This window comes from Anomaloglossus baeobatrachus, chromosome 1 (assembly GCF_048569485.1).
Source record: "Anomaloglossus baeobatrachus isolate aAnoBae1 chromosome 1, aAnoBae1.hap1, whole genome shotgun sequence".
Taxonomy (NCBI): domain Eukaryota; kingdom Metazoa; phylum Chordata; class Amphibia; order Anura; family Aromobatidae; genus Anomaloglossus; species Anomaloglossus baeobatrachus.
Genome location: NC_134353.1, coordinates 932110925 through 932133986, shown reverse-complemented (window position 1 = coordinate 932133986; position 23062 = coordinate 932110925). Strand labels below are relative to the sequence as shown.

Below are 23062 nucleotides of genomic sequence, written 5' to 3'. Positions count from 1 at the left end.
TCCACAATGGATTTGATGCAAAAGTAAATTAAACTTGGTTTCATTGGCATAAAAAATTAATATTAGAACGGTACGGCAAGTGAGTCAGCACAAGAGTGGGGAGCAGCAGCACCAGGGCAGGTGAAGGGCGACATCAGTAAAACGTTTTTCATATTTCAACCTCTTTTTTTCTATTACCTTCTGGGGTTTGAAGAAACTTTGGAGCGTAAAAAAAAACACAAATCAAATTTAAGCAAATCTGGCAATTTGACTTTTGTCAGACTTGCTCATTTCTAGCTGGGATGTTTTGAGCTCCATTTCTCTTTGACACATTGTAGCAGTGAGTAAAGGGTACTTTACACGCTGCGACATCGCTAGAGATTACTAGCGATGTCGTGCGCAATTGCACCCGCCCCCGTTGTATGTGCGACATGTGTTGATCGCTGCCGTAGCGAACAAATCGCTACGGCAGCATCACACGCACCTACCTGTTCAGCGACGTCGCTGTGACTGCCGAACAATCTCTCCCTCAAGGGGGAGGTGCGTTCGGCGTCACAGCGATGTCACTAAGCGGCCGTCCAATAGAAGAGGAGGGGCGGAGATGAGCGGCCGGAACATCCCGCCCACCTCCTTCCTTCCTCATTACCGGTGGATGCAGGTAAGGAGATGTCCGTCGCTCCCGCGGTGTCACATATAGTGATGTGTGGTGCCGCAGGAACGACGAACAACATCGTACCCGCAGCAGCAACGATATTAAGGAAATGAACGACGTGTCAACGATCACCGTTTTAGAACGATGTTGCGATCGTTGATTGTCACTCCTTGGTGTCACACGCTGCGATATCGCTACCGGCGCCGGATGTGCGTCACTAACGACGTGACCCCGACGATATATCGGTAGCGATGTCGCAGCGTGTAAAGCACCCAAATGTAGACCCTAACCAAGAAGGGACGTGCCGGTGCAGGAATGTCCTACCTGAAGGTCAACACAAGCAATGAGTTGTCAAGAAATGCGGGAAAAATCCCCACACAATAATTACCGGTAAAATCTTGTCTGATTTGCGGCGTTTCCAAATGTTTGGAGATAAGAAAATAACAAATTGATTTTTTTTTTAGCGCGGCCGAGCCCCTATAGATTCCCAATGGCAGGATTTATGTTCGCAATGGCTAATTACCATACTTTTTTTTTTTTTTTTAACCAAGTTTTCTCCAAGCCGCACGCGGTGTCCTTGCGTTGAGGAATCAATTGTCTGCCTTCGCGTGGCACGAGCCCCTGGTGGATATCATCACTGCTCACAAATGTAATTATTGGGAAACCGCAATGTTTTACATGATAAGTGGTTTCTAATTGCAAACATGCCTCCGTATCCATCAATCTGACTCCCTCCGACAATACAAATGGCTCCGTCAACAGCTGCTAATAACGGGAAAGTTGTGAGCGGGAATTAAGTCATACTTAGCGGCGTTATTGTAGCATCTACAAAGTGGATTTTACACTCCGCCATTAACTAAGTAGATTTTTAGCGCCGGAGACGTGTCATTTCCATTTTCTGGGTTTAATTGCTCTCATTTTGCATTTTCAGGTCCTCTGAGGTTCCTTTCCCAGACAGAATCCGTCACGTCGTTCATTGGTGACACCGCTCTGCTGAAATGTGAGATTGTCGGGGAGCCCATGCCTACGGTCCACTGGCAGAAGAACCAAGAAGACCTGGTGCTGACCCCCGGTGACACGCGGGTGCTGGTGCTCCCTTCAGGGGCTTTGCAGATAAGTCGCCTACAAGCAGGAGACGCTGGACTCTACAGGTGCTTGGCGAAAAATCCCGGCAGCTCCAGGACGGGAAATGAGGCCGAGATCCGCATATTATCTGGTGAGGGGTTAATTTATGGTAATTTAAAGGGGATGTCCATTTTTGTCACAAAGATTATAAATTGTCCTGTTTCCAGTACAAGTATTTAATTTTCCTGCAGTGCCCCTACAGGACAAGTGAGGGATTACACAGTTGTCTAAATGGGCTATAGTCAGCATTGGGGACTGCAGGGATCTGTACTGGGAGGAGTGGGGGACCGCAGGGATCTGTACTCGGAGGAGTGGGGACTGCAGGGATCTGTACTCGGAGGAGTGGGGACTGCAGGGATCTGTAGTGGGAGTGGTGACCGCAGGGATCTGTAGTGGGAGGAGTGGGGGCCGCAGGGATCTGTACTGGGAGGAGTGGGGACTGCAGGGATCTATCCTGGGAGAAGTGGGGGACCGCAGGGATCTGTACTGGGAGGAGTGGGGACCGCAGGGATCTGTACTGGGAGCAGTGGGGACTGCAGGGATCTGTACTGGGAGGAGTGGGGACCGCAGGGATCTGTACTGGGAGAAGTGGGGGACCGCAGGGATCTGTACTGGGAGGAGTGGGAACTGCAGGGATCTTTACTGGGAGAAGTGGGGGACCGCAGGGATCTGTACTGGGAGGAGTGAGGACGGCAGGGATCTGTAGTGGGAGGAGTGGGGACCGCAGGGATCTGTACTGGGAGCAGTGCGGACCGCAGGGATCTGTACTGGGAGGAGTTAGGACGGCAGGGATCTGTAGTGGGAGGAGTGAGGAAGGCAGGGATCTGTATTGGGAGGAGTGGGGACGGCAGGGATCTGTAGTGGGAGGAGTGGGGGACCACAGGGATCTGTACTGAGAGGAGTGGGGACCGCAGGGAACTGTACTGGGAGGAGTGGGGACTGCAGGGATTTGTGCTGGGAGGAGTGGGGACTGCAGGGATCTGTATTGGGAGAAGTGGGGACAGCAGGGACGTGTACTGGGAGGAGTGGGGACCACAGGGATCTGTAGTGGGAGCAGTGGGGACCGCAGGGATCTGTACTAGGAGCAGTGGGGACCGCAGGGATCTGTACTATGAGCAGTGGGGGCCGCAGGGATCTGTACTGGGAGAAGTGGGGACCGCAGGTGACTCGTCCACCCCAAGGCCTTAGGTGACTCGGCGTCGGGCCGGACTAGTCCGGGGTAGTCAGCGGTGGCGTGACCCTGGTGGAGTCAGTTAAAATGGCGATATAGGGGAGATGGTGATAATGTTTATATGAATATTCGTGACGCCACCTGTGGTAATTTGCAGCTATGGAGCCGCAGCTGCTGGAAGGGACCTCCGGGGCTGATGTTATGGCAGCTGAGGTGTTTCTTGCTCTCCACAGGTAGAGCAGGTACCCCGGGGCAACCGTTTGGTGCTTGGTAAAGTCTATGGTGTTTATGGACGAGGTGTAGGATAAACCAGACGACACAGGGCTTGCAGTTAAGATGTTTACTGTTCAGTTCAATGCGGTAGCTACCCGGTTACCCACGGAATGCCAGGATCCGCTGTCAGGGGCCGCTGCCGATCCCGGATAGGTCAAGGGTCAGTCCCCTTGTTGTGTGTGTCCTTTTCTGACTGGCTTCCTAGCCTTCAACTGTTTAGATGGGGAATTTTTTTTCTATCGGGGGCCATTTGGAAATTTCTACCAACCTTCGGGGGCCGCAAAAAATTAACAGCTTGAAAGTTACCCTAATATATTTGGTCAAACAATTTAACTCACACCTACACCCCAACTATGGTGGCTGGAGCTGCTTTTATTTGTTGTGGCTGTGATATTCGGCGATGTTGAACATGCTGCTTCTCACAACTGCGTTTCCAGGTTTGTCTCAGTCTGGAGCAGTCAACAAATTGGTAAATCATAAACATCACATAGGAGACGCTGGAGGCAAATATATCACAGGAGGGGCTGGAGACATAGACATCACTGGAGATGTGGGGTGCATATATACATCACAGGAGGGGCTGGGGGCATATATACATCACAGGAGGGGCTGGGGGCATATATACATCACAGGAGGGTCTGGGGGCGTATATACATCACAGGAGGGGCTGGGGGCGTATATACATCACAGGAGGGGCTGGGGGCGTATATACATCACAGGAGGGGCTGGGGGCATATATACATCACAGGAGGGGCTGGGGGCGTATATACATCACAGGAGGGGCTGGGGGCATATATACATCACAGGAGGGGCAGGAGGCGTATATACATTACAGGAGGGGCTGGGGGCTTGGACCGCACTGGGGTGACACACAGGCAGAACTGGGGTGGTAGGAGTCACACAGCACTGAGAGGCATAAACTGCAGGGAGGCATGCAAAGCAGTGAGGGGGAGGTATGAGTCACACAGCACAAGAATCAGGGCTCTCACAGCACGGGAAGGCATGCACAGCAGGGAGGCATGAGTCACACAGCCCGGGGAGACATGCACAGCAGAGAGGCAGGACTCAAACAACACGAGGAGGCATGCACAGCAGGGAGGCATGAGTCACACAGCCCGGGGAGACATGCACAGCAGAGAGGCAGGACTCAAACAACACGAGGAGGCATGCACAGCAGGGAGGCATGAGTCACACAGCCAGGGAAGGCAGGATTCACTCAGCATGGTGAGGCATGCACAGCAGGAAGGGATGAGTCACACAGCACAGGGAGACATGCACAGCATGGAAGCAGGACTCACACAGCCCGGTGAGGCATGCACAGTAGGGAGGCAGGGAATCCGGTAAAGCTGCTCTTCTTCTGTGGGACAGGAGCACACACTGCGTGAGCGTATCTCATGTTTATCCCACCCACAAAGTACGTCGAGTACGTAGAGAGCCTATGCTAGGCGCACCACAATGTGTGATTTAAAGGGCCGGCAGCCGACATGATCGTGGCTGCCGCCGGAGTAGTGCGGTCACCAGCAATGTGCCCAGGGGTCGTATAAAAAGTCATCGCGGGCCGCATACGGAATCCTGTCTTTCTTTGGGGTGTCACCGGGGCCTAACTAGACCCCAGGATCTCCACCAGGAATCTCCTTCTGTCTCTGCCTTTCTGTCTGCTGTCCTCTCCTAAAAAATAAGGAATAACGTTTGGAACTCCATTCTATGTCTGAACTGGGTGCAAAAAACCTAAAAAAACATCACTATATGGAGATAAGGTATGCACACCAGTGACTATGGAAGGGGAATACATGGAATAGCAGAAACTGCTGTGTGAATACTGACATGAAAAATTCAATAGCTATATGTAAGAATGAAATGTGAAAAATGGAACCTGCATTACTGCCATGAATATATGAATAAAGAGAAATTTAGCTACTGAATTGATCAATGCAATAGAGCCCTTACACATAGCTATTGAATTTTTCATGTCAGTATTCACACAGCAGTTTCTGCTATTTCATGTATTCCCCTTACATAGTCACTGGTGTGCATACCTTATCTCCCCATAGTGATGTTTTTTTAGGTTTTTTGCACCCAGTTCAGACATAGAATGGTGTTCCAAACGTTATTCCTTATTTGTTAGTTGTTTTTCGTTTGTGAACCCTCCCCAACCACACCTATTGCCAATCCATATCATACGCATATATAGCCTGGGTCTCAGCTTCCCACACACGGTAAGTTGTTTAACTGCATGAGAGGACACACACAAGCTAGGGACCCCAACGTAGAGAAATACTTTGGCGTAGTGTTGGGGCTCTATTGCATTGATCAATTCAGTAGCTAAATTTCTCTTTATTCATATATTCATGGCAGTAATGCAGGTTCCATTTTTCACATTTCATTCTTACACATAGCTATTGAATTTTTCATGTCAGTATTCACACAGCAGTTTCTGCTATTACATGTATTCCCCTTACACTGTCGCTGGTGTGCATACCTTATCTCCATATAGTGCTGTCCTCTCCTGACACCCCACCTCCTCACTCCTCTACTCCTTCTTACAGACTCTCCGAACTTCAACTTCCTAGTTCCTTTTTCTACTCTCTCTCTCTGACTCCTCCCACACACCCCCTGACTAGGCCCCACCCACACTATTAGGGACCAGGAATGGGACTTACGGCCCCATGAATACATCTATGGGGGTTGCTGCCACTATCCCTGACCCAGTGTATGCCTACCAATTGGTGTGTGCAAGTTTTGTCTGTACACCGGTAGTTGACCCTATTCTTACCCGGGATGGGATACCACACCTCTGTCTGAGGTACAATATCTCTGTGGCGACGGAAGCCTCAGGGGCGCCACACAGGGATCTGTACTGGGAGCAGTGGGGACCACAGGGACCTGTACTGGGAGGAGTGGGGACCACAGGGATCTGTACTGGGAGGAGTGGGGACCACAGGGATCTGTACTGGGAGGAATGGGGACCACAGGGATCTGTACTGGGAGGAGTGGGGACCACAGGGATCTGTACTGGGAGGAGTGGAGACTGCAGGGATCTGTACTGGGAGGAGTGGGGACTGCAGGGATCTGTACTTGGAGAAGTGGGGGACTGCAGGGATCTGTACTGGGAGGAGTGGGGACCGCAGGGATCTGTACTGGGAGGAGTGGGGACCGCAGGGATCTGTACTGGGAGAAGTTGGGGCCTCAGGGACCTGTACTGGGAGAAGTGGGGACTGCAGGAATCTGTACTGGGAGAAGTGGGGACTGCAGGGATCTGTACTGGGAGGAGTGGAGACCGCAGGGATATGTACTGGGAGGAGTGGGGACCGCAGGGATCTGTACTGGGAAAAGTGGGGACTGCAGGGATCTGTACTGGGAGAAGTGGGGGACTGCAGGGATCTGTACTGGGAGAAGTGGGGGACTGCAGGGATCTGTACTGGGAGAAGTGGGGACTGCAGGGATCTGTACTGGGAGAAGTGGGGACTGCAGGGATCTGTACTGGGCGCAGTGAGGTACCGCACGGATCTGTGCTAGGACCGATTCTGTTTAATCTCTTTATTATTGACCTTGTGGGTGGGATTGATAGTAAAGTGTCAGTCTTTGCTGATGACACCAAACTATGTAGGATATTAAAAACTGACCTTGATAGTGCAATATTGAAATAAATGCCCTGCTCATTGCATACACTAACTTTCTGGGTCGTCCAGACAGATATTAATTGTAGCCTTGATTCTGAATGTGGATATCTCTACAAATTCAAAATTATAGGATTTTTATAATCTTTGGGGATTTTTTCAACCAAATAACACCTGTTAAAGGGAACCCGTCATCAGATTTGTCTCCTATAAGCTGCGGCCACCAGTGGTGAGCCATTATATACAGCATTTTAGAACACTGCATATAAGAGCCCAGTCCGCACTGTAGGATGTAAAGAATATATTTTATAATATTCACCTGCGGGGGCAGTCCGGTCAGTTGGGCATCATTGGTCTCTGGTCCGGTGCTTCCTCTTTTCCTTCCTTCCTGCTCTGTGTGTCCTCCGTCATACACACAGTGTCCTAAATTGTGCTCCTGCGCAGGCGCACTTCTCTGTGTCCGGCTGAGGGCAATGCAAAGTATTGTAATGTGCAGGTATGAGGAAAGGTCAAAGGTCGCCTGCGCATGCGCACTATAATACTTTGATCTGCCCTCAGCTGGGTGGGGAGAAGAGCGCAGGAACACAATGGAGGACACTGTGTGATGTAGGACGCATCATCCACATAGAGCAGGGAAGGAGGATGGCGAGGGAAGGAAGGAGGAAGAGGCGACGGACCAGGACTAGAGACCCCCATCGTAACGGACCAACGCCTAGGTGTCTATAATAAATGTGATTTATACATTATACACAGTGGCCTGCTTATAGGGGACAAATCTGCAGGAAAAAATTATACTTCCTGTCCCATTCTGGGAGAATTTTCAGCAGTCTCCTTATCAGCACAGGAAATACATAGATAAAAAGAGGAGATCAGTTAGGGAGATATATGTAGATGAGAGATAAATATTTACATATACAGATAGATAATATATATAAAAAAAGATAGATGATAAACAGAAGGATGGATAGATGATAGATGACTCTTCTCCAGCCCAGCTCCGCCCACATGACTCTTTATAAGTTGTTTTCTCATAGCATGTGACTTTTTATCTAGAATAAGAAGTGATTAGTTTAAACAATGATTAAGTTGGACAAAGGTGACAGGTTAAATAAAAAATTCTATCTATAGTCTCCACCAGGGGGAGCTGACTTTATTACTCATTAATAGTATATGTTAAGCGAGCGCCCCCTAGTGGTGACTACTTCCATAGCCTCCTTACACATTAGATTAAAGGCGGACAAGAGAGCAATCAGCCAAACCACAATTCAGCCGATTGATATATCATTTTTATGGGGGATTAAAGAGACTCTATTGGCTATGTAATCTGAGAGCAGAATTATGTAGAGGTAGATACCCTGATTCCGGTGATGTGTCACTTACTGGACTGTTTGGTGCAGTTTTGATAGAATCCCAGTTTTCTCTGCTGTAGATGTAGCAGTGGTCAAAATTCTGAGCTGTGTGTAACCCCGCCCACAGCCCTGATTGGTTGCTTCCTGTGTACACTGCCAATCAGTAGTGGGGGCAGGATTACACAGATAGCTGGACTGGTTTGTTTGTGACACCTAGTCCCACAGGGATAATCTCTTACTGATAAAACACTGATTGTATCCAAACTACAGCACACAGCCTAATAAGTGAGACATCCCTGTAATCAGGGTCTTGGCCCCTTCATTATACCAAAAATCTCCTGACAAATTCCTTTCAGCTATGTCTATAAAAGAATAATTTTCATAGTATTTTTGCCCTGGTAAATGATACAAGTCCTGCATTTTTTTTTTCCTGTATGCAACATTAACATCTCCGTCCTATAAAACCCGCAGTTGACAGCTGTAATAAACGCCCCATTAAAGCGTTATACGTAACTGCGGCCATTTATAGCAGACGCTAAAGACCTGACGATCGCTTAATGTTAATCTCCGCCGGTGGACTAATATTTCGCAGTGCGATAACAATGCAGCGTCTATTAACCGCAAACATAAAAATGATAGAAACAACAGTCGTGTTATTACACCGGGGAAATTAGAGGAACATGAGTGACATAGTGACTCCCAATAACGCTCCGTCATTCACGGATATGGGAACAATGGTTCCCCAAGTGATCCGCCGGATTCCAGGGGCAATTATCTTATAGGGTCTTTGTAAGAAAAAACGCAGAAACGTATCACCGCCGCCACTGCCCGCAACCGAACCGTTGGGTCTGATTTTTGCAGGATTGGCGTTTTTCCCGGCTGAACCAGATATTGCAGTAACCTAATGTGCGAGCTCGCTGCACCGATGTGATGCACAGGGCTGCAGAGGATGCACTTTATTTATGGCATGGAGGATAAACACAAGAGCAAAAAATAAAGGAGCGTATTTTACAGTGTTTACCTGCAAAGCAAAGACGGGTGAGAATTCATGTCACCTCGCTGCACTCCGCGCTACCTGATAAAATGAATGAGAACAATGTGCGGCGTAGTGCCCAAAGCCAACACTAGGGGCAGAGTTTCAAATAGCAAAATACTCAATCTTGGATTGTTCTCTTTAAAGGCGCTGTCCGGCTCGAAAAAGTCTACGTATTGACACTATGAGGGAATTCCGAGTTAAGGACATTTTTTTTTTCACTTGCATGTATTCTGGTATAAAAATCATTTTTGCAATTGTAATTTATTTAAAAAACAAAAAAATTGCACTTTTTGCCATTTATACCCCTTATATTTCAATGTCTATTCCTGGATGTAGGATTGAGTTAACTGAGAATCTCTCAGTGAGCTTGCTTCTGACAATCTGATAGGAGAGTTTGTAACTATTATCTTTTATCATATATATAATATATACAATATATGCTGTATATATACAGTACATATATCTAACTCTTTTACATACCGTATATAAGTATATATATATATATATATATATATATATATATATATATATATATATATATAAATAAATATATATATATATATATATATATATATATATATATATAAATAAATATATATATATATATATATATATATATATATATATATATATATATATAAAAATATATATATATATATAAATATATATATATATATATATATATATACAGTGTGTCCACCCATATCCTGTCCCCCACCATTAACTTGAGAACGGCACCAGCTATAGACATAGAAGTGGTGTCTAGGTATAGTAAAGTAGCCATGCGCTACACAATGAAACCACCTATAGCGCCACCTGGTGGAAAACAGCGGAGTTAGCATTTTTATCTCGAAAATGGAACGAAATAGAGAAAAAAAGTGAATTACAAAGTTGTAGGGCATCATCAATTCAATACGAATCGACACCTTGCATACAGAAATGCTATGATATGAAACCCATGACCCCCCCAAAACATTGAATGCTGGTCACACATATGGTGCTCATTTAACTTTGATGCTCAAAGTGGCCCCCGTCAGCTGCAATGCACATCTGGACTCTGGACAGCATACTGTATCTTGCTGCACGTTGGGCAATATGGTAGGTGACACGTTTGCACAAGCATCTGTGATACGTCGTCGTAGGTCCTGCAATGTTGGGGGAGGGGTCACATACACCTGCTGTTTGATGTGACCTCATGGAAAGAAGTCCAATGGGGTCAGGTCAGGTGAGCGTGGAGACCACTCCACCCAGCCACCATACCCAATGACTTGTAGGAAGGTCTCCATGAGGTATCGCTTCACGTCCGCAGCCTTGTGAGTTTTACACGCTCTAATCATAGCATTTCTGTATGCAAGGTATCAATTCGTATTGAATTGATGATGCCCTACAACTTTGTAATTCACTTTTTTCTCTATCTCGTTCCGTTTTCGAGATAAAAATGCTAACTCCGTTGTTTTCCACCAGGTGGCGCTATAGGTGGTTTCATAGCGTAGCGCATGGCTACTTTACTATACCTAGACACCACTTCTATGCCTATAGCTGCCGCCGTTCTCAAGTTAATGTCGGTGGACAGGATATGGGTGGACACACTGTATATATACATATATAATACATTTTCTCAATTTATTTATGACCGCAAACCACATCAAATAATAATAATAATTAATAATTTTATTCATTTATATAGCGCTATTAATTCCGCAGCGCTTTACATACATTGGCAACACTGTCCCCATTGGGGCTCACAATCTAAATTCCCTTTCTGTATGTCTTTGGAGTGTGGGAGGAAACCGGAGAACCCGGAGGAAACCCACGCAAACACGGGGAGAACATACAAACTCCTTGCAGATGGTGTCCTTAATGGGACTACAACCCAAGACCCCAGCGCTGCAAGGCTGCAGTGCTAACCACTGAGCCACCGTGCCGCCCTATATACCCCCAATGCTACTACATAAGACTGTAAGAGATAACCCTTTTCCAAGATTCTCATCTGTTTGCCGAAATTGGTGCAAGATGAAAGAGTGTCTTTTTTTTCTTCGGAGGACTGTTCTATTTTATGCAGACATCCCAACGTGTAATGCCTCATATCCCCTGTGGGGGTGCTCTAGAGAAATTAAATCCTTTAATGCTAGGATTTCACACTGATCATATTTAACATGAAGGGTTTTTCCAAAGTGGAGAAATCCCTTTAATGGAAGACTGATAAAGAGATCTTAAAGGAAAGCATAAAGTCCTCTGTTAAAAAAAAAAAGTACCTGGCACGCTTGCTTTCCAACTACCAAGTCATTGTATACCTTTACATGGTTCTCAAGAAAATCAATCAATAAATGAAAGACATGAAATCACTGGCACAATCCCTTTAAATGTCTTAGGCACTCTTGTCTACATAGCCTCTGTACAGTTGCACAGGCTTCATGCATGATCTGTCCACACTTGGTGTTTTGCCCATCATCGTTTCTGCGGGGGAGGTACCTTTATTGTGTCATTTACATTTTATGCTCCACCCCCACGGAACCAGCATTGGACATAACAGTAAATACATTTTTACCCAAAGGGCCAGGTTCACTAAGGTCATGTTGGTGAAGTCGGTGATGCCAAAGAGTGTCCTTGTTTAGCCAGTAAAATTTGGTATAGCTTTTCTTTAAAGCACCACTTCAGCGTTTTGTTTTTTTATATTAATTTTGAAGTGGTGCTTTAAATCCCATGTTCCCCCAGTCTTATACTCAATCTCCAACATCTTCGTCTGTTTTTGGCACTGCTTTCATCAGTCTTGTGATCTACCAGTGGCTCCGGTGTTTCATGGAGTGCACTGGAGGTCACAAATTTGTACAAGTCTATGAGAGCATCTTTCTGGCCTCGTTATGGCTCTCATAGACTTATATTGAGAGCTTGTGGCTTATGATATAACTTCTGACTTCAGACCAGTCAGAAGTTATGGTCACAAGATGGTGTCATGGGACCAGAGAGATGCCGAAAAAAGGTAAAGGGTGAATATAAGACTGGGGCAGAGGATTTGGATTTAAAGTGTCGCGGACGGCGGGGTGCTGCGCTCGCTAACGCTCGGGTCCGGCGCTGCGGCTGCTGCTCGGTGGCTCGAGCGGTGGGCCGGATCCGGGGACTCGAGCGGCGCTCCTCGCTTGTGAGTGAAAAGGGGGTGGTTTGTTTGGGGATTTAGTCCGTGACGCCACCCACGGGTTGTGGTGAAGATGGGCACCACCGCTGCTGGTGACGGGGATCCCGGGAGCAATGGTAGGGAGCAGCTGGGATGTTGTTTTCCCCCTCCGTGGGTAGGGGTTGGTGGTCCCGGAGCCCGGTGGTGTGACGGGGAGGCTGGATGGCTGGGGTGCAGGGTTGCAGGGACAGCGCGGCGCGGTGCCGGATGGCACGGGTGTACTCACTCAGCAATAGATGCACAAAGTCTCCGGTAAACCAAACGGCTGGATGGACGGGTCCCGCAGCCGGCTGCAGTGTCTCTCCCCGGACAGGTGCTGGTGGCTGTCTTTCCCTGCACCTTTGTGTACTGTGTTGACTCCAATGGCTTCCCAACGGTAGTCCGCTCCCCAGTGTATAGATACCGGAGGAGCCCGTTTTGCCCGCAGGCGCTGGCCCTCGGATTTCTAGCCGGTGGCGGTGGCTGTATATCCTCACGGTGTGAGCGGTTTCCTTCAATCGGGACTTGGTTGTTAGGGAACCTCGGGGGTTCCTGTCACATTCGGATTTGACTATTGACGGCGGCTCCAAGCCTGGTCGGGGTCCGATGGCCCTGCCTGTGTGCTTAGCTTCATTCTGTTCCCCGGTCCGGTACTGGTGGGCCACCGCCCAGCCCCGGTCCTTACGGCTCTGTGGAGTTCCACCAACTCCTGCAGACGGCCACCACGTCTGCCAACCTTGCTGTCAGTGCCTGGGCTCCAACCCAGACACTCGCAGTACGTGACCTCTCACTTTCACCTCCTGAACTGCTCTCCTGCTTTTCCCGCCTCCAGGCCTGTGAACTCCTTGGTGGGTGGGGCCAACTGCCTGGCTCCGCCCCACCTGGTGTGGACATCAGACCTTGGAGGGAGGCAACAAGGGTTTTTGTGTCTGACTAATGTTACTGTCCGGGGGTGGGGGTGTGTGTGTGTTTTGTCTGTGGCTACCTGGCTAGTCCAGGGCGCCACAAAAGCACCAGTCCTGCAGTGAAATAAAGAAAAAATGGCAGTGATGCTTTAACTGTTTTGAAGCATAGTTGATGCTTTTTAAGCAGCATAGCCTAGAGGTGATGGTTGCCGTTTTCACAGAAAGCCCAGCCTACTTTGAAAGTTATATGTTGGGAAATTCTCTGAATATACAAATGTGGCAACCGCCGTATTGAGGCCATGTTAGTAAAGCAGTTTGCCCTAGTGCTCTAGGCCATTTGCATTATGTGCCCTGCTTCATTCATAATAGCATCGGCATAGCTCCAGTGATTCCAGTCTTAGTGGTGATCCAATCTGTGGTGATCTGTAGTTGCCATTTTTGAGTGGTGTGGAAGTTCCCCTGTTGTTCCTCCCTTTTTCTTTATTCCCCTGTACACATATTGTCACTCCTTTGTGTTTGGGTGTAGTTTGTACAAGTCATAGCCATAGCCCATTCACCATGTTATCAACTACATCTACTTATAGCCAACGAACAGCTCCAACTTTATACAGCTAGAGCCCACCTGGAGTGAAATTATCATGGGGTAAGAATTGACAGAACAGGGGCTCCTAGGCTGGCCCTCAGACTTGAGACCTTGTGCGGTCCCTTATCTCAGAGGTAGGCTTGATGGTAGCCAGGTCCGAGCCCCCAGCGTGACCCTGACTCCTGTCCAAGCCCTGATCTTACTTCCCCTCTCCCCCACCCTTGGGGAGGGCTGGAAACACAATAACAAAACCCCACAGAAACAACATGGACAAGGGACAATGAAAACTTGTACAAACTGCACCCAAACACAAAGGAGAGACAATATGTGTACAGGGGAATAAAAAAAAGGGAGGAAGTAATGCACAATAGGGGTGTAACGGGGTACCAGGGGTGCCTCGGGGCTTGTAGTCGTGGCCCCCTTTTTCTCTCAGGCCAACCCCCGGCTCCGCCGTCACTACTGGGACAGGGGATTGTTCTGTGGGGCAGAGTGTGGTGTAAAAGAGCATACTTTCAGCCGCAGGAAGACTCTTCAGGCAGGGATCAGATAAACCAGATGACATCTTTATTGCACAGAGTTTCACAGACAGCTCAATGCACGGATTTTGTAGTGTACGGTCACAATTCCTGTCCGGGGAAATCTTTCCTTGTTGTCTCCTCTAATGGGGATGTGCCCGGCTACTCCACTTCACCTAGGCTCCCACTCCGGCTAACACAGACTGGACCCACACCAATTCTGCTTCACCCTTGAGGACACTTCTTCTCTTCTTTCTTTCTTTCTTTCTGCCCACTCAGCTCCACACTCTGCCCCTGGCTGTTCCTTCTCCCCCGTCCCGGAATCAACTGACTTCAACACACACACACTTCTCTCTCTAAGCTGCCGGCTCCTCCTCTCTCCTGCCCTGTTTCTATGGGGACAGCCGTCCCACCCGGGCTCTAGGGGAAAACCCACTGCACAGTAAAAACTTGTTTATTAATAACATCAACAGTAACTACCCCAGAGTGAGGTATCTTCAGGGGGAAACTGCACCTCCTTGTAAGGGGTCTGCCCACCCCTTACAGGGGAACTTCCCCACCACTCAAAATAGCAACTACAGATCACCAAAGACTGGATCACCACTAAGACCAGAATAGCTGGAGCTATGCTGGAGCTATAATCAGCTCAGAACCACAGGCTCCCATACATTAAATAGGAAAGAAGCAGCTGTGGGTGGTAATTAGCAACCTGCTCCAAGGAGCCGCACACAAATCCACAAGAATTAATGTCAAGGGAGAAATTTAGGTAAGACTGCTAATGGTGTCTTTGTTCAGGGCACTAGAGGCACGGGGCCAAATTAGGCCAAATTTGCGCAGATATTATGAGACTCAATAATCAATGAACACAGGACATGTTCTCTGATTGAGCTCAGGCTTGCGTCTGAACTCGTGTATTCCATAGATCAGATATTAGTATTACATTTCAACCTTCAGACATGTACAAAAGTATTAATCTGTCTTTTCTCACACATCAAAACAGTACAAGGAGGTGCGGAGGGACATTTCATCCCCCAGATGACACATTCCTCCTTTGTGTGAAACTACTGATAAGTATAAATACTTTCTCTGTTCATTGTTTGTACATCTGTTCACTTGTCCTTGGTTAACCCTCTCTTGAACATACAGCTTAGAATCATGTTATGGTGTCTGTGCGATTGCCATATAGACACACAGATAATTATGCTACTACATCTATATTTTGATTATTTACATACACAGATAATCACATTACGTTTGAACAAACAATCTATAGCCCAGGCTACCTTCACATTAACTCCTGCAAGGCGGGGGAGCAATGCAAATTAATCAGCCGACGCCCGGCTCATGCTGAGCAACTAGGAGACCTCAGGTTGCCTCTCAGACGCTTCAATGTGAACAGAGTCTGACACCATAGCAGCACAGTGCGAGTGTGGAACCGAACATTGCATGACAGAAATACCCCCTTAGCCCTAAACATATGACATGCTGTATCTTTAGCAAGACGTCAGTCCTAGTACCCCCTAAAAACAAAGTACACCCTGGGGCATTGTGCTTCCAGAAAATGGATTTTAGATGTTGCTAATTCAGAAATGACTCGAGTTGATTCAATAGAAAATAAAAAGTTTTAAAACAAAAGGGCAATGGTGCAAAAAACTTCTCAGTAACATGTTAATGTAGCAGCGGAGAGCTAATGCTCGTCCATTATGCCACTTATTGCCGGGGCATCCTTTCCTTGACGAGTGATATTTGCTCATCTCCAGACCAGTTATCTTGTTCCAATCTACTTGCCAAATTCGTTCAATCTCCCCGTACGTACAGAACACCTCTTAAAAGTAGCCTTCACAAGTTTACACCAATTACTCCTGATGTGTTTGACCTCCTCGACACTACTTTAAGTAAATGCACCGGTGCCGTTTATCTCCCAACACGCCACTTACAGTAGACGGTAACCTCGTCCGAGGTCAGGCTCTGGGCTTCCATTAAAATGTCACAATCTCAGGCTTGTAGATTCTTGTACACGACGGATAACTTTCTAGATATGAGACAAATATATCATTAATATTCACAACGTGTGATTAGCGCTGATGATATGGCCGGCATAGAAGAGACGCGACATTTCAACAGTAAATTTCCCCGTTACATCGGGATGGAATCAAACATGAATAAAACCCAAGATTTCTCTTGAGCCCTCAATGAAAAATCTGAAAAAGGTCCCAAACTATCAAATATAATTTATAGACCAGGTCTCGTCATGCCTGCAAAAGAACCATTTTGGACCTTCTTTGATTCCAGAGCTTGAGAGGAACTGAAACTTTTCCACCCTCAGTTCTCGAGCCCCATTCAAATCCTCAAATGTTTTTGGACATTTCGCCAACTGTGAAGTATTGTTTGTAGAACTGGTCACTTCACGTGGGGCACGAGGCCTTTTTGGGAAGCCTAACCACCAAGTCGGACTGGGACTATAATTCCTATGCCTCCTATCAGTATACCCAAAGAGAGTCCACCTATGAGAATAAGCCAATATGCCCTGATGGTTTTAGCCATAGAATTCCCATACGTTTTAGCAATTTCCTTAAATCTATGACTTGGCCAAAAACTATCATGCGTCATTGATAGTTCTGGTTTCTTCATTTGGTCCAAAGGGACCATTTTGGAACACCTTAAGGCCCCGTTACACGCAACGACATCGCTAACGAGATGTCGTTGGGGTCACGGAATTCGTGACGCACATCCGGCCTCGTTAGCGACGTCGTTGCGTGACACGTACAAGCGACCGCTAACGATTCAAAATACTCACCTAATCGTTGATTGTTGACACGTCGTCCATTTCCCAAATGTCGTTGCTCGTTTTGGACGCAGGTTTTTCGTCGTTCCAGAGGCAGCACACATCGATACGTGTGACACCCCAGGAATGACGAACAACACCGTACCTGCGTCCTCCGACAACGAGGTGGGCGTGTCTTTCATGCGGCTGCTCTCCGCCCCTCCGCTTCTATTGGACGCCTGCCGTGTGACGTCACTGTGACGCCGCATGAACCGCCCCCTTAGAAAAGAGGCTGTTCGCCGGCCACAGCGACGTCGCTAGGAAGGTAAGTATGTGTGACGGGTACTAGCGATGTCGCTGCGTGTAAAGCCCCCTTTAGGCTCAAGAGCTTTAGTTTAACTGTAACTTCTCAACCCACTATAATAAGTTATTGGGCCTCCCCATTCGAGCCATAGAATTTCTATAAGTGGCAATGAAATAGTCATGAATTTCATCCATTTCTCCAACTGCCAAGCATCATCTGGTCTCTCTCATGTGTGGCAAGAGGACTTTTTGTGCCCTATAAGCTTCTGTCATGGGCGCGTCACATGTGACACAGTCATCTGGTTTCTGGTCATAGAAGGTCACAGTGTTTGGCTGCGCAGAATTCTCGCTGACTTTCCATTGTTCCTACTGTCAGTATTCATTGGTATAGGTAGCTTTCCTGCTGCATTCATCTCTCCCCCTTTTGGACCCAGCAGGAGCTCGACTTCCACTCAGCTGCTGATCAGTATTGCTTGGTGTTTAAATACCATTTCTTTCCTTTCAACTGTGCTGGTGATATTTTCAGTTCCTTCAAGCCTTGGTTGCAAGCAGGTGGTTTTGTTTGTACTCCACTGTGGTATCGTTGGAAAAAGCTTTGCTGAACTTGTACCTGAGTCATCTGTGGATAAGTAGTTCATGCATTTCCCCCCTTTGTGTCCTCCTTGTGTCTTCTTTAGCGTATAGTGGGGCTGACAAAGAGTTCATCCCACCCGTTCCCTTTTTAGGGCCGAGCACTAGGGATACCTAGGGTCAGGTATCTGACTTAGTGCATAGGTGCGAAACCTATCTAGGATGGTGAGGGACCCCAGGGACCAGCAGTAGGTTCGGTCAGGGGGTCATCATCTTCCCTTTTCCTAGACACAGGGTTTCCCTTCCCTTTTGCCGTGTGCTTAGTACTTCCCTGTACCTAGCATGACAGCACCAGATCTGTGTGTTACTATAATTTTCTTATCGCCTATAGTTCCTCTCTGTACCCCAAATTGAGTCCACTTAAGAGAAGCAGCCAATATGCCTTTAATGGTTCGAGCCATGGAATTCCCAAAAGTTTCTGCGACTTGATTGACTTGGTCTCTACATATGATACACAGGAACTTTTTTGGCACCTTCAGTGTCCATGCACCAATGTATGACTGTAATCTCTCTACCGCTTATAGTTCCTGTGTGTACATCCTAAGAGCGTAAGCCAATGTGCCCTAATTGGTCAAACCGTAAAATTCCCATAAGTTTCAACCATTTTGCCAAACAAGTCCACCAATTTTCATGTTAAATTTATAGCACTTGTCTCTTACTTTGGGGTAAAGAGAACTTTTAGGCCCCTTGAAGCTTCAAGACTAGAGATGAGCGGACCAGTAGAAGTTTGGGTTGGCAAGTTCAGCTGCACTTTAGATATAGAGCTTTTAGGCCCCTCAAAGATTCAAGACTATAGATCAGCGGACCCGTAGAAGCTTGGGTTGGCGAGTTCAGCCAGACTTTAGATAAACTTTGGTTTGGGACATGGACTTAACTTGAACCCCAATGGAAGAGACTAATTGGGCAGTTTGCGTCTCGGCCCACATACAGCCAGCCATAAGCAAAACACATGCCCCATTGATCTAGTGATGTGCCCTACATGACGTGCCTCATTGATCTACCTAAAGTTTTTCAATAGTTTTATGACTGGTAAAAGAGTGGCCCATTGTCATAAGTCATTTATGGAATTTTCTTTTTGTATGAGGCAAAGGAACTTTTTTGGTTCCTTTTAGGGTACAATTCAAAGCCCTTATATGGTTTAGCCATGAGTGATGAAATAGTATGGAAATAGAGACTCTCTCCAAAATTCACCATTTACATTAATATCTTAATATATTATAATTTAATATATTATATTAAAATAAGTGTAATATAATAACTATAATAAAATAAAAAATTATAATAAAATAATTAATCATGTTAAAATAATTGATAATTATAATAAAATAATAAAATATATTAAAATAATTGATAATTATAATAGAATAATACATTATAATAAAGTAATACAATATATTAAAATAATTGATAATTATAATAAAATAATAAATGATAAAATAATACAATAGATTAAAATAATTGATAATTATAATAAAATAATAAATGGTGATAAATAATTAAGTATAATAATAATTATAATAAAATAATGAATTATAATAAACTAATACAATATATTAAAATAATTGATAATTATAATAAAATAATAAATTATACTAAAATAATACAATATATTAAAATAATTGCTAAATATAATAAAATAATAAATTATATTAAAATAATTGTTAATTATAATAAAATAATAAATTCATATTAAAATAATTCAGTTTTACTACAAGTGGTAAAAATTCGGTATGAAATATAAAAAACCGGCAACAAATAATCATCACTGAGTAAACATCCGTTCAGAGAGAAGAAAGACGACATGACTCCATTCAGCAACTGCTCACAATATGCTGGTGACGGGAGAGCACCGTGACAGTTCTGGTACCATCTGCGTACCAATGTGTTTGTTGACTTACTTGGCAGCAGTCTTTAAGTAATTCTTCCTTCCGCGTCTTATAACGAGCATGATGAGCGAGCCCCAGAGCAAAACAGTAAACTCAGTCTCACCAGATCACAAGGCTGATAATTCACCACGCGTTTCGAGGATAAAATAGATCTAACTCTAAAATATCGGGTCAGTTCTTCTAGCCATGGGTAGACCCTCACGTGGTCAATGATAACCCGAAAGCCGCCATATTGATAAACAGATTGCCCCCACAGACTATCGGAAATAATAGTCTTTCCGATAGTCTTTCCGATAGTCAACAATTGTTCCTCTCTTCTTATGAGTTAGTATTAGGCTAGGTTCACACTTGCGTTGTTTTGCATCTATTGCAATCCGCCGCCTTGAGGAATTACGGTAACGTATTCCAGAAAAAAACCTTTATCACTATCACCAATCCTCTGAACCCCACCAATCACCACATCTGGGGAATGCAGTGGAAATCTTGATGCTCGATTGCGGCTCCATTCAGATACCTTGTTGTGCGGAGGACTCGGTTTTCCCGCCTTCTGGTCAATGATAGTGTCTTATTGGTCAAATCTTCCCTAGAGATTAATTGATATCTTCTAGAAAATACAGTTTAATTTTACTTTCACAGAAAAAAATCATTCAAAAGTTTTTTACGATTTGACAAAAAGTTGACGGACGGACGCCATTTTGCTGGATTCAAAGTCTTCAGTCTGATTACCGTCATGTTCTTCATTGGATCGTCTTTGGCGTCTTCTGGTGCCGAGCATCTTTGGGATCCTCTTGCGTATCTGGTATTCTTATTGATTTCAACAACTTTAAGGCCCCGTTACACGAAACGACGTATCTAATGATATATCGCCGGGGTCACGGATTCCGTGACGCACATCCGGCCTTGTTAGCGACGTCGGTTGTTGCGTGTGACACCAATGAACGGTAGTTAGCGATCAAAAATACTCACCTTATCGTTGATCATTGAGACGTCGTTCATTTTCAAAAAATCATTGATTGCAGAGGACGCAGGTTGTTCGTCGTTCCCGATGCAGCACACATCGCTACGTGCGACACCTCGGGAACGACGAACTGCAGCTTACCTGTGGCCGCCGGCAATGAGGAAGGAAGGAGGTGAGCGGGATGTTACGGCCGCTCACTTCCGCCCCTCCGCTTCTGTTGGGTGGCCGGTTAGTGATGCCGCTGTGACACCGCACGAACCGCCCCCTTAGAAAGGAGGCGGTTCGCCGGCCACAGAGACGTCGCTAGGCAGGTAAGTCCGTGTGACGGCTCCGAACGATTTTGTGGGCCACGGGCAGCGATTTGCCCGTGACGCACAAACGACGGGGGCGGATGCTTTCACCAGCGATATCGCTGCGTGTAACACCCCCTTTAATCACATAAAACAGTTATCTGTGACTTAGGGCACTTTGATAGTAAGTCTGGAAGCATTCTGCTTTACCCAGTCTCCAAGAAATAATAAAGTAAGTTGAAAGAAAATTAAAAAATAATAGTATAAAATATAAACAAGACAAATTCTGATATGCTAAAAAAAAAAGAAAGCCCAATGTTAAATTTAAAAAAGATGGGATTTCGGTCTGGACTGTGACTTGGCCATTCACACACAAAGATATGCTTTGATGTAAACCCTCCAATGTAGCTCTGGCAGGATGTTTAGAGTTGTTCTGCTGAAAGGAGAAACTACGCTCCAGTCTCAGGTCTTTTGCCGCTTCTAACAGGTTTTCCTTCAGGATTGCCCTGTATTTAGCTCCATCCATCTTCCCATCAACTGTGACCAACTTTTCTGTCTCTGCTGAAGTAAAGCCACCCCACAGCATGAATGCTGCCTCCACCATGAGTGACGGTGGGGATGGTGTTTTCAGGGTGATGAGCAATGTTAGTTTTCTTACACACATTCCACCCCAAAGGTTCTCCTTTGCTGTCATCTGACCAGAGCATTTTCTTCCACATACTCACTGTGTCCACTACATGGCTTTTTGCAAACTGCAAACAGGATATCTTACGGATTCTTGCTTTCAAAAAGGGCTTTCTTCCGGCCAGATTTGTGGAATATACAACTAATAATTGTCCTGTAGACAGATTTTCTCCCCTGAACTGTGATCTCCGTGGCTCTTTCAATGACAATGGGTCTCTCGGTTGCTTGTCTGATTACTGCTCTCCTTCTTGCGATGTCAGGTTAGGTGGATAGCCATGTCTTGGAAGGATTGCAGTTGAGCCATATCCCCTCCATTTTTGGATGATGGATTGAACACGGCTTCCTGAGATGATCAGAGCGTGGGCTATTTTTTTATAACCTAACCCTGCTTTACTCTTCTTCACAACTTTATCCCTGACCTGTCCGGTGTATTCCTTAGTGTTCATGATGCTGGCGGATCCCTAATGTTCTCAAAGCAATCTCTAATTTACTAATTATGTGACTTCTGGAGACAATTAGTCACTCACTTATTTATCTGACTACAGGGGACTGAATACAAATTCACATCACAATTTTAAGATTTATATTTTTAAAATATTTAGAAAATCATGTATCATTTCCTTTACACATCACAAACGCTTGCTACTTTGTGTTGGTAATGCACATAAAATCCCAATAAAATACAAAAAATATTGGAAAAATTCATGGGGTATGAATACTTTTTGAAAACACTGTATGTGGCAGTTTCTAGAAGAAAGCAGTCATGTTTTAGTAATTTTGGATACTAAATACACTAAAAATTGATTGAAGAAATCTTAGAAATCAAATCACAATGAAGTCTCAAAAGGGCAAAGTAAACCAGGATTGAACAGATCACAAGAATCTGGCAACAGAGAAAAGGTAAAAAAAAAAATAATTAAATAAATAAATAAACCATGATAACGTAATTTTTTCCCCAATTTAATATTAATAATAGGAATGATCGAATACCTCGCAAATATTTTCCGAATAGGCCGCCGCTATTCGACTATTCGCGAACATTCGATGCGCAATGTAAGTCAATGGGAAACCCGAATAACATCTTTTCGGAACTATTCGGGCTTCCCATTTACATTGCGCATGGAATATTCGCATACCTATTCGGAAAATATTCGCGAAGCCGAATATTTGAGGTATTCGATCATCCCTAAA

The 23062-nt window shown here is 45.6% G+C and overlaps 1 protein-coding gene across 1 annotated transcript in view; it reads left to right on the top strand.

Annotated features, from left to right (window-relative positions):
• DCC (DCC netrin 1 receptor) overlaps nt 1–23062 on the top strand; it is a 1217792-nt gene that overhangs the window by 586979 nt on the left and 607751 nt on the right. Inside the window, exon 3 of the mRNA XM_075328185.1 lies at nt 1563–1847. Coding sequence (XP_075184300.1) covers nt 1563–1847 — 285 coding nt within the window. The remainder of the gene's footprint in view (nt 1–1562; nt 1848–23062) is intronic.